Source organism: Pogona vitticeps, chromosome 2, assembly GCF_051106095.1.
Source record: "Pogona vitticeps strain Pit_001003342236 chromosome 2, PviZW2.1, whole genome shotgun sequence".
NCBI classification, from domain to species: domain Eukaryota; kingdom Metazoa; phylum Chordata; class Lepidosauria; order Squamata; family Agamidae; genus Pogona; species Pogona vitticeps.
The window spans coordinates 283,800,135-283,813,182 of NC_135784.1; the positions used below are offsets into that span (position 1 = coordinate 283,800,135).

Genomic DNA, 13,048 nt, shown 5'->3' on the forward strand with positions numbered 1-13,048 from the left:
TCAAGTGGACTTTAAGCATGGGGCAGGATGTCTTCTACAGACATTGTTGTGAAATTTGCAAATTTCTACAAGAAGGAGTTTTTATGAAAGTGGCCAGAGAAAAGTCTGGATGGATGTTATATGAAGTTGCATCAGTCCAGGTATATCACGGTCTTTGTTTTCAAACAATATCCTGGAGACACAGTCTAAAGCTCATCACTACCATCCTTATGAAGAAAAAAATAAGATACAGTTGACAGTATGTGGTATACTTGAGAGTTTTATATGCTGGAAAATATTACAGGATTTATTTATTTATTTATTTGATTTGATTTGATTTGATTTGTACCCTGCCCGTCTGGTCTATAAGACCACTCTAGGCGGCTTCCAACATAACATAAAAATAAGATAACACTAAATATTACATAGATCATACAATAACAGATGTAATACAAGACAGAAGAAATAAATAAAGGAAAATAAAGGAAAAAGAAAAAGAAAAATCAGATATTAGCTGGAGGGAAGGCCTGAATATATAGCCATGTTTTTAGTTGACTTTTAAAGGATTAACATTGTTAAATCAAGACTTAAATTTGCTCCATGATTGGGGTCTGATTGACGACCAACAATGGGAACATGAAGTTGCAAAAATATTTATAGCAGTACTAGGAAAGCAAATGAATAATATTGGGGAAAAGATTCCATTATCTTGGAAACAATCATTAATTATATTACTTTGAAAAGTGGATAAGGACCCAACTGATCCAGGAACTTATAGACCTACCGTTACTTATTTAATAAATCAAGATGCTAAGATACTTAGAGCAATAGTAGCAAAGCAAATGAATTGTTTTATTACTAAATATATTTAATAATATCAAAAGAGTTTTATAATAGGAAGACAAAGGATAAATTCTACTAGGACAGTCATAAACATACAGTGGGGTCTTGACTTGAGAACTTAATCCGTATTGGAAGGCGGTTCTCAAGTCAAAAATTTCTCAGGTCAAATCTGCATTTCCCATAGGAATGCATTGATAACCATTTGATCCGTATCTGCTCTTTTCCGTCCATAGAAACTAATGGGAAGCTGCTATTCCGCCTTCGACCACTAGAGGGGGATATTTTGTTTCTTTTTTTCTTAGGTCAAGAAAGGTTCAGGGAAGGCAGGGAAAATACAGTCCAGGCAGTACAGTACCAGGCAGTCCGAAGACTGTCTCCCAATCCACTCTCTAAACGCTGGGAGGAGTGAGGAAGCAGACAGGCACCCTTTTCACTGGCCAACAGTTAACTGAAAATTCAAATTTTGCACTTTCCCTGCCTCCCACGTGGGTTTTTTTCAGTTTGTAACTCAAATCTAAGTATGTAAGTCAAGTCAATATTTTCCTATGAGAGTGGTTCTTAAGTCAAAATGTTCTTAACTCGGGCCGTTCTTAAGTCAAGACCCCACTGTAATAAATTTAATAAGAAAACAAAAGGTGAAGGTGGGAATAATTACATTGCATTTTTCAAGGCATACAGGTGTGGGGTATGATTATAAAGTTATGACAGCCCAACTGTATTCAGAGAATACTGCAACAGTATTATTAAAATGATGGTATAACAGAACAGATAGATATCTCTAGGCCGTGGTACTAGACAAGGGTGCCCCTTTTCCTGATATTGTTTGCTTTAGTTATAGAATTGTTAAGGGATGTTATTAGAGAAGATAAATTAATTTGTGGTATAGGCACAGTAGGATCCCCATATCTATGTGGGATTGGTTTCACAGTCTACCATGGATGCCTGAAACCACAGATACGAGGGAATCCTATATGCAACATACAAGGGCACCGGACAAAGGCCACAAGGAAGTTGCTTTGTATGTTCTATATACAACTGTGGCAAATTACAGATAAGTGAAACTGCAGATATCAGTTTCCCACTGTACTAAATAAACTTAGAGTAAAAATTAGTTTATTTTCTGATGACACTTTATTCACAATAGAAAACCATTAATGCTTATGGATAGGCTAAAATTATGATAATTTGAAACGATAATAGAGTCACAGATAAATTGGCATAAATTATGATAAAAATTTAATTATACTAAAAATGAAAAAAGATGATTATGGAAAAATAATATTAATATTCAAAGGTCTATTAAATATTTAGGTATAAATATTCCAAAGAATTTAGATCAATTGAAAGGATTTTTTAATGAGGCAAGAAATTAAAAATAAATTTGATGATTTTAGGGAAATTGGACTTTCATGGTTTTGTAGAATAATAGTATAAAAAATGAAGATTTTTCTTAAGATAAATTATATATATATATATGATTTTACCAATAAAGATAATCAAAGAAGAGATAAAAGGCTGCCAAAATAATTATAATAAATTTTGTATTGGAGTTCAAAAAGCAAGAATTAACAGGAAGATATGGTAGAAAATTCGAAAAAGTAGGAGGGTTAAGGTCTTACTAATTTAAGGCTATGTTATATAGCTAATAAAATAAGACATATTCTTGCTATCTTATGTTAGTCTAATAAATTAATATGGCTGAATATGGAATCACAATTTCAATGGGACCTTGAAAATATTTTTATAGAAGTTAAAAAAGAATTTAAAAAAAATATTTCAATCCATACAAATAAATTCAGAGAAAATGAATCTATTTTTCAAGGAAGGGGTAAAACCATTATAGTGCTTTTCTGATAGCATATAAAGCCCCTTGTCCAAATATAGTATTGTAAGTTTAACATTAGTGGTCTAACATTACAACATGTTATGGTAAAGATAGGCCACCTACAGTGGTTGTTGCACCTACTTACGTAATTCTCTTATCCATAGTAATTAATCTGAATTAAACCAGCCACTGATTATGTGTTTTAATGACATTTAGGGATAAAGAATAGTTTTGCAACTTGGTAAAGCTTTTCCCATGACCACGCCTAGTAAGCTGTAAACAAGGGCTTTCCTCTTTTTTCCCCCCTCCCATCAACCCCAGATCCAAGAACTGATTTTCAAAGCAATAGTCTCTGCCATTTACAGAAAATTACTTTTTATCTGGCTTGCAAAACATGTTACTAATACATAGTTTAACTTGACATTAACTCGTTTTTCATGTATGTTCTATATAATTTTTAAGATGTCTTGAAGATTCTGATGGTAGGGAGGAATATAATTTTATGGAAATGAAACTTGCTTAGGAAAATCCTCCAAGTCCCAGATGCAGTATCTTGCATCTTTAGACATGGCTGGCAAAAATTCATATAGTAACACTGCCAGTGAGTACAGGAAATACTAAGCTAGATAGATGGTGGTCTGATTCAGTATAAATCAGCTACATGTCCTTTTGTTTCACTGTCATTTAGTTAGTCGCAGGTGGGGAATACCCTGTGAAAATCTGTTTTCAGTGTTTGCCATATCAAAACCTTTCTGCAGATAGAGAACTAACACAGCAGGCAAAGAGGTGGATTACAATCTAATGTTACTTTTTCTTTCAGAGTTTTCTCCATTTCCCACTACTACCCCATTCCATTTGAAGTGGTACCATCCATCCTATCATCTAGAATGCTTCTCATTTAATCCCTTTATCCATTTGATACTTGTCTAGATTAAACCTTCTTAGCTAATGGGAAATAATTTTGAAAAAGACTTATGCCTGCTTTAATGAAAGTCCACATCCCATTATTTTCTTATTTTATTGCTGTGAAGTTTCAAAATCAAACTTCAACTAGCTCAGGGCAACAAATGTAAAAATGACAGATAGACTGATCAGTAGCTGCCACGGCTGAAAATCTGTGAAACAGAGCAAGCTACGTATAGCTGCAAGTTGAATCTCACTCTTTCCCCATGCCAACTTTCCTTCTGCTTCTGCTGTGCCCCATCTTTTGACTTCAAATTATGAAAAAGAATCTGTTGGGGACAAGGAAAGAGATTCCTAGTTTGGCTTCTCTTTTACTCTTTGCATCTCCATATTTGCTAATAGTTGTCAAGGCTAGGTTTTCTAGGTCCAAATGAATTGCAATAAAAGCAATTCAAGAGATTTGCTACCCTTTTAAGATATCTATTGTAGCATGAGCTTAGGTTGCAGTGATAGCAGTGTTTTGAGACTAGCACACTAACCTGTCTTTATTTAAATCAAAATGCAAGTTTTTGTGCATTTCTAGTTGGTATTCTAGACCAGGGGTCCCCAACTCCTAGTCCACGGCCCAGTACCGGTCCGTGGCCTGGGCCGGACCGGGCCATGGAGACAGATCTCCCACCCCCCTGCAGAACCCCCCCCCCGCACAGCCCCTTTGTGCATGTGCATGAGTGCCCCCTTTCGCGAGTGTGTGCAAGTGTCCCCCAAGCACCCCCCACTCCTTCGCACATGCATGCAAGCACGGGGGGTGCCCAGCCTTCCCCAACAGGTCCATGGAGTTAAAAAGGTTGGGGACCGCTGTTCTAAACAATATATGCAATATTGACAAAGCTCACAGCTCTTTACATAAGGTTTGGATTATCATTTGCAGATGTGCCAGGCATGCTAACAGTTACATGGGGTATCTGGATTTAAGTACAAAGAGAATTTCCAATCTCTGTCAATGTAATTATACACCACCAAATCATTAGGAGTGGCTGTGCTTGTCTCATGAATCATACTTCTCCCCCCACACACACTCACTCCTTGTTGGCTTACATTTAAGGAACAGAAACAGTTATTTTAAAACTGCATTTATTTGGGTTACCCTGGGTTTTTAATGAATTTTTTTAACTCTAGCAAATCAGGAATTGTTTACACATACAGTGGTGCCTCCCTTGACGAAATCGCATAGCGATCCCTTTTTTGGGATCGCTAATGCGATCGCTCAACGTTTTTTAGATAGGGCAAAATTCGCTTTGCGAAGATTGATAAGCGTTTCGCAAAACGAAGCCCGACGATCAGCTGTTCAGCGGCCAAAATGGCTGCTGGAAGCCCGGAAATGGCCCAAAATGGCCACGCGCAGCGTTTTCGCGCCCTCGTTAAGCGAGGGGAGGGCGCAAAAATGGCTGCCGGCCATTAAGAAGCATCGCTGAACGGTGAGTATTTGGCCCATTTGGAACACATTAAACATGGTTTAATTCCAATGGAATTCCCTGCCCCGTTCAACGATGCTTCAGCATAGCGAAGGTTAATCCGGAACGGATTAACCTCGCTATGCGAGGCACCACTGTATTGAGAACCTTTCCAACAATAACTCATTAAAAAAGAGACACAAAGAGCAATCTCGCAGAACCTTGTTTCTTAATCAAGTATTAGGTATTAAGAAAGTGTAACATGCTTTATTAAAATATTTTATATTTCTGTACAATAAAATATATTTCTAAAAACATAATGACCAAAATCTGGTTGCTTATTGTAGTAAATTACATTAGACTATGCCCATTGAATCAGTGAGGATTTAGTAAGTCAGCTCCTCCATAAGTTTTCTTGATTCAAATGGACCTTCATGTGATTTACTTTTTTTCTTTGAAATTCAGTCAGTGGCAGGCAATTAATGAGATTAATGGGCCTACTCTAGTGCAATTTACTACACTAAGCAGTGGGATTTTGGCCAATATAAAATATATAATTCTGTAATTTCACTCTGTGAAATCTAAAATTGGTAAGAAAGCTATTATGGAGCAGCAGAGGAGAGCTACAGTATATGGAGCAAGAGGGTGCATTCAACTGTATCATTACAAAAACAGCTCTCATTTTGAAATGTAGTGAAACCAGCAGACACTCACTTTGTTATATCAGGGGCTAACTTTGTAACTTTTTGTGTTTACAGGTAAATTATGGGAAGGTATGCAATGAAAGTCGAAAAGGTGTCAAATTTGCTGTCTCTCATGGCTGCAGTCCAGAATTTGCCTTTGTGCCATATAGTAGCACTATTGCTCTTTATACAGTTTACTCAGGAGACCTAATAACAGTGCTTAGGGGACATTATAGCTCAGTTGACTGCTGCGTCTTCCAACCTAACTTTCAGGTAAGTAAATTCTTTTGAGAAATGTAAGCAGACTGTCATGCCAGTGGTGTTATAAATAGTTTAAATAGTTTAAATATTATGTGTATCTATTTATATTGAAATGTGTGTTTTGTAGTTAATCATTAGCCATGCAGTCTTTTACATTAGGCCTGAATATAAGAACGTCCTGGTTAATACAGGCCAATATCCATCTAATTTGCAAAGTCTGATCTAACAAAAGTAAGTGACAGTGGGCCTCTAAGTGTTTTTGTCTTTTCTGGCTAGGACTGACATAGGCCAAAAATATCTGGAGAGCTTCCCTGGTTTAAAATATTGTTTTGTCTTCCCCAGTGTTGGAACAGATATGCTTGAGAAGTGCATATCTGTTCCAACACCGGACATAACAATCTTGATCTGTTTTTCTCAAATATCTTCTAATAAGACAAATGCTATTTTTGTGTGAGGAGTTTCTGTTCAACTTAAATGGCTAGTAGCCACTTGACTTGTGCCATCCCAAATATTACCACCACGTCTCCAAGGCTAAGAAAGGGATTGTCTTCACCTTTGCTACCATGTTAACCAACTATATCAGGCACTGAACCTGGGACCTTCTGCATGAAAATAATGTGCGGTGTCATTGAGTTACACCTGTGCTCCACTGATGGTTGAAGCCATTTGCCATTGCCACGTCTTGTGACTGAGGTTTCTGGTTTGAAGGCAGCTGGATTTCCAGTGATTGCTAGGATGGGTCAATAGATGGTATTATCTAATTCTGTTGGAAGGGAGTGTAGTGAGATTTGGATTTTGAGGGTATTACCATGGAGTCCAATATAGAGAATGGTCCAGATTCTATCTTTGGCAGTTAACAGTAGATGTGAAAGGTCATCTGCCAATCAGAGTAAACAGTACTGAGTTAGATAGACAAATAATTTGATATAATTTTAAGCAAAAGTATCATCTGACAACAATCCATCCTAGAAGGCATAGCAGATTTATCATAATTGCCTTGAACAAGAGCTGAGAAAAAGACACAGTCCTCGGACAATGGTAAATCTCCCTGAGAGTTAATTGTGGCTGTGAATAGGGAACATTGAAGACTAACACATCTCAAAGGTATGGCAAGATTAGTGTAAACTGATGACATTTTTTGTTTTTCATTCAATTATACTGTTGATTTGGATTCCAAGTGAAGTGTAGTGTATAGAGAGATAGACTAGGACTCAGGAGATCAGGGCTCAAATCCCTGTTCAGCTACAGAAACTCACTGGGGGAATGGAACTGGTAAAACCACTCCTTAAATATGTCACCTCAAAAGCCCTATTAGGGTTGCTATAGGTCAATTCCGACTTGATAGCACAGAACTTTTGATTAACACACGTTTTGGATTATCCATTCTGGACATCTACTGTATTAAGAAGTACTCTTGTACAGCCCGGAATATGATGTTGGAAAGAAAGCAGGAAAGCACCAATTGCCTTTTCTAAAAATGGTGTATCCTAGATTTGCCACTGTTGAATGAAGACATGCCTATATGAACAGAAAGACAGAGGAAAAGACCATATTCAGTGCCCCCACCACATATTTTCCCTTTGTATTTTCTTGTTCTATTTCCTGTCATACCAGAGCCAGATAATCTTAAAAATAACCCAGTGTGTCGTGAACTTATACTACCACCATTTAAGTATTGATAATTATGATGTACTAATTATATTCCTTCAGAGTTCAAGTCTTAGTGAAATATGATTCAGAGATAAGATGAAATGTGATAAAGATATAAACATTGCGACAAGTTTGTCACAAGTCAGTGGTTGTAAAATAAATTAGTGTAGGAAAAATACATGTTTTTCAGTAAACTGTTATGCACATTCCACTGCAATTTAGAAGCTATCATTTTGAAGCTACATTATATATTTTTGTGTCCTGTTATCTCATTCTCTTTAGTTTCGCAGCATGTGTACAGTGGGTGCCCCGCATAGCGACGATAATTGGTGCAGCAAAAATCATCGCTATACGGATTCGTCGCTATGTGGAAAAAAAGCCCATAGGAATGCATTAAAACCCGTTTAATGCATTCCTATGGGCATAAAACTCACCTTTAAGCAAAAATCCTCCATACGGCCATCATTTTCGCTGCCCGGTAAGCGAGAAATCCAGGCAAAAACACAGCAGGCGGCCATTTTTTTTAACCCGGCGGCCATTTTGGAACCATCGATCAGCTGTTGGGAAATCATCGCTATGCGAAAATCGGTAAGTGAAACGTTTTACCGATCATCGCAAAGCGATATTTTCCCATTAAAAACATCTCAATGCGATCGCAAAAACGATCACACAAAAATTGTCGCTATGCAGATTCGTCGTTAAACGGGGCGCCTTTTAAGCGAGGCACCACTGTATTCTGTATGGTTTGTGACTCAGTCAATTGATCTTAGATCCTGACTTACTGATAATATAAGACACAGTTCTAAAAGTACTTTCTGGAGAGTAAAATAAGTTGACCTTAGCAGAACCTATTTAAGACTCATGTTTAGGATTATATTGTTAGCTCTATTTAAGTTATAGGGCGGGTGTGGGGGTAAATTCCATTATGAACATGCTGCCTCCTAGCCTAAGTTTTACATTCCTCTGATTCAAAATTTCGTTTGTCAATGTTTCCCCTTCTACATTCTGTAACTGATGTGTGACTATTCCATTCCCCAATAACAGGAACTCTATAGTAGTGGCAGAGATGGCAATATCCTTGCCTGGGTGCCATCTTTGAGGGAGCCAGAGCCCGATGATATATCTGGAAAGGTAATTTTTTTAAAACTATAGCCAAGTTAGAACTGAAGAATCTATGGTGAAGGAATGTCTTTTGACTGTCAGGAAGAAAAACATGCTTGTTTATTTCTTTAGTGAGCAACTAAAGCCATTGTAAGAAAGCTTTCTTCTAGACTGAGTGATTATACTGCAACTCTATGAACATGGCATTGGCCTTGCATCTCAGTTCATGATGCAATGATGTGACAGCAGAAATGTCATAGAGCTACATAGGGCCATCATATTTTAAAACAATCATTTTTGTTACAGTTCACAGAATCTCCAAGCCAGCATGGCTACTGTCCTTGCTGGTTGGGAGATTATGACACTGTGATTTAAGAATAACTTTGCCAAGCTCTGACCATAGGCCCAAAACCCAGGATTGCGTTCACTAAGGATATAACAAATCTCAAGATCAACAAAAAAAAGTCTTGTCGTATCAAGGAGCATTGCCCCCCCCCAAAAAAAGGCAATACGTTTTGTTGTTGTATAGAAGCAAAATCACCAGTGCTTCATTTCATCAGCAACAGAATATACAAAAATCCTGTGGTGGGGAGTGCCTAGAAACTTTGTATTTTGCACAGAATATACGGGTTTTTTTGTACAACATGGAAGGAATGCACACAGGCTGGGGTGTGGGTTTTGGGGGGGGTTGCAAGAAATTGCTGAAATGGGGGGGGGGACCAAAACTCTTGTAACCTCACGTAACTAGGAGAAGAGTTTTGAAATTTTTTTGTATTTCCTGAAAATGAAATAAGCAAAACTTTGCAGGTATGGCAAGAGCTATTATTTCTTACCTATTTGGTATCATAGTCCATCTCATCCTATATTTCATATTCCTTATCTGGTTTGTATAGTCTTCTTACTTACTTAATATTAAAATATTTTGAGAATTAACTACAGAATGAAACACATGGAAGAATTGATAACACTGACTTAAAATTAACGGTTGCTTTTAGTGGCTAAGGTGAATTGCCAAAGCAAAGGTGATAATGCCTGTGAGGAACAATTTTAAAAGATGTTTTTGAACCAAAACACGCTAGTGTTAGCATCTGTTCACAAGGACACATCCTAACATTGTAATCTTCTTTTCTCCCTCCCCACCCCACTTCACTTTTCTTCAGTTGCAACCTCAACAGAACTTAAATCCTGCTTATCAAGACACATGGAGCAGTAGCGATGATGATGGATGAATTCCTAATCATTTGTTGACCAAAACCAGATATCCACTGCTTTCTGAAAGAAGGCTGTTGGCCAAGGCTCTGGCCTGTTTGTCAAATTCAGCACCATCCAATACACAAAGCCCTTCTCCAGATCCAAAGCAAGCCTCTAGACCCACTATGCCCAAGAAACAAGGTGGGGCAGGAGAGGGAATGAGCTGCAGCCTCCAGGAGCAGAGTTTGGGAATAATTTATTGTTTATTGATTTTTTTACTTAGTTGTAATGTTAATTGGGTTTTCTCTGGTTGAAAATGACTAACCTTCACCATGCCCTCTGTCTAAGAGCCATGGGTTGGTAAGTTCTCATTCCATTGGTAAAGGCATATTTGATCTGCTAATATGTCTTGTTTCTTCTTGAGTGGTATTTGCGTGGGTTAATTCATTCACATCCATAAATCCAAAGCCCCCGGTCAGGTTTGAAAAGCTAGTATGGCAGGGGAAGAAAGGGGGGATTTAAATTGTTTGATTTGGATTGTATTGTGACCTAGAACACAAGACTTACTTATCCGTGTTTATAAACTGCGGATTCAGACATTTTAAAGCAATTTACAAAAATATTAAAACAAAGTATACATTACACAAATAGACAGTAGACAGAACACATACAAAATCTGCAATATTTATGTAATCCAGAAGACCGATTTTAGGTTGGAATATACAGGGAAAGACTGCATAAGTACCGTAAGTATTTCAACAGGCTTTCCTCTAGGTAATGGTGACAACACCCATGCTGTTGTCGGTAAATCACACTGTTCGTTGCAAAACTAACAATTTAATTACTGTGTTAGTTAATGTCAGTTTAACAAATAAAATGATTTCACACACACACCAAATTGAACAACAACAAATTGATATCCCCGTTTCTGATCTTTAATGCTAATAGCTTTATTTTTAACATTCTAAGCTCTTTAGCTAAGGCTGGAACTGAGTCTTCACTACTCCTTCAACTTCTCCACCTGGGGAAGATGCAGGTGCAAAGTCAATTTGGGATTCAGTGGGCACCTGGTACCTGGAGGAGCCACTTTGACCCCCAAATACTCACAATCCCAGTCAGGGTAAAAAACAGCAAGTAAAGCTAGTGTGTGACTGAGCTGGTGCTGGAAGGCACCTCTAGCCACTTCTCAAGCCCTAAGCCAGCTTTGGTTCTTCAGAGTTTCCCACAATCCACAAAGAGAACTCTGCCCTCAAGGAGACACTCATTAGGCCCATTAGAAAGAAACTTAATATGGCGGCGGACGAGATTGGCAATTATAGGCCCGTCGCCAATGTTCCTTTCAGGAGCAAAGTGGTCAAGAGGGTGGTCGCTGATCAGCTTCAGGCCCACTTGGATGAGACAGGTGCCCTGGATCCATTCCAGTCGGGCTTCAGGCTGCACCACGGTACAGAAACGGCATTGGTCACCCTGTACGATGACCTGTTGAGGGAGGCTGACAGGGGCAGAGTGTCTCTGTTGGTCCTCCTCAACATCTCGGCAGCCTTTGATACCGTTGACCACGGTATCCTCCTGGAGAGGCTCTCCGAGTTGGGAATTGGTGGCTTGGCGTTAGCCTGGCTACGTTCCTTCCTGGAGAACCGACCCCAGAGAGTACAGCTTGGGGAGAGTGTCTCGGCCCCGTGGAATCTCAATTGTGGGGTCCCACAGGGGTCGATTATCTCCCCAATGCTGTTTAACATCTATATGAGACCGCTAGATGGGGTCATAATGGCGTGTGGAGCCTCATGTCATCAGTATGCTGATGACACCCAGCTTTACATCTCCTTTTCATCAACTGCAGGTGATGCCGTCCTGTCCCTCCAGCACTGCCTGGGGGCCGTACTGTAGTGGATGCAGGAAAATGGGCTGAGGCTGAACCCGGACAAGACGGAAGTTCTGAGGGTGGGTGCCCTTGGGGTTGGTGGCCTGGGTGGCTCTCTCACATTTGGGGGGGGTGACCCTGGCTGCTAAGAATGGGGTTCGCAGCCTGGGGGTACACCTGGACCCGACGCTCACCAGGGAAACCCAAGTGGTGTCAGTAGTTCGCACCGCCTTTTTCCACCTTTAGCGGATTGCCCGGCTGCGACCCTACCTTGACATGGGGGCGCTCACTACCTTGGTACATGCGCTCGTAATCTTAAGACTAGACCACTGTAATACGCTCTACGTGGGGCTACCTTTGAGGCTGATGCGGAAACTTCAGGTGGTGCAGAATGCAGCGGCCAGACTCCTTACTGGAGTGAGAAAACACCAACATATTTCTCCTGTTCTGGCCAAACTGCACTGGCTGCCCATCCGTTTCTGCATTGACTTCAAAGTTCTAATGCTTACCTATAAGGCCCTAAACGGTTTAGGACCTCGATACTTGGCGGAGCGCCTGCTCCCACCAAGATCTACTCGGATTACCTGCACGAGTCAAGAGGTGAGGCTGAGGAGCCTGATGCTGAGGGAGGCCCAGAGGGAAAAGACACGAAGCCGGGCCTTCTCGGCGGTGGCTCCTCGCCTTTGGAACAACCTTCCTCCGGAAATTTGCGAGGCCCCAACGCTGGGTACTTTCAAATGCCAACTGAAAACATGGATGTACATCCAGGCCTTCCCTCCTGTCAACTACTGATTTCTTTGCTTTGCTATTTATTATGTATTTATTCCTGCACTATTTGTTATTGTTGTATGCTAATGTTTTTATGTTTGTTTGTTTTTTTAAATTGTTTTTGATATTCTGTAAGCCGCCCAGAGTGGTAGAATATACCAGATGGGCGGAATATAAATCGAATGAATGAATGAATGAATGAATGAATGAATGAATGAATGAATGAATAAATAAATAAATAAATAAATAAATAAATAAATAAATAAATAAATAAATAAATAAATAAATAAATAAATAAATAAATAAATATAGAGGCTCTGTTATTAGTTCAAGGAGCTTCTGAGTGTCTTTCTTCCAGGTATTATGTGAGTCCTTTCAGCTTCCCAGCTGGGAAGATAAGTAGCAAGTACAGTCAGGAGTCACATCCTCCTACTCTAAGAAGCAGCCAGATATCTTTCTCCATCCACAGCAGGTACAGAGCTCTGTGCTTTTGTGAATATGGGGAAAGATAAAATAAGCCAGATGTGTTGAG

General features: G+C 39.3%; 1 protein-coding gene and 1 long non-coding RNA gene across 5 annotated transcripts in view; both read left to right on the top strand.

Annotated features, from left to right (window-relative positions):
• ERCC8 (ERCC excision repair 8, CSA ubiquitin ligase complex subunit) overlaps positions 1–12,825 on the top strand; it is a 50,931-nt gene extending 38,106 nt beyond the window's left edge. For all 4 annotated transcript variants that reach the window (XM_078384562.1, XM_020783743.3, XM_020783741.3 and 1 more), the window contains 3 exons: positions 5,760–5,957; positions 8,640–8,726; positions 9,857–12,825. In XM_078384562.1, the coding sequence (XP_078240688.1) occupies positions 5,760–5,957; positions 8,640–8,726; positions 9,857–9,925 (354 nt within the window). In that variant the 3' untranslated portion in view covers positions 9,926–12,825. The remainder of the gene's footprint in view (positions 1–5,759; positions 5,958–8,639; positions 8,727–9,856) is intronic.
• LOC140704978 (uncharacterized) overlaps positions 9,952–13,048 on the top strand; it is a 28,167-nt gene continuing 25,070 nt past the window's right edge. The window contains exon 1 of the long non-coding RNA XR_013541194.1: positions 9,952–10,088. This is a non-coding gene — a long non-coding RNA (uncharacterized LOC140704978). The remainder of the gene's footprint in view (positions 10,089–13,048) is intronic.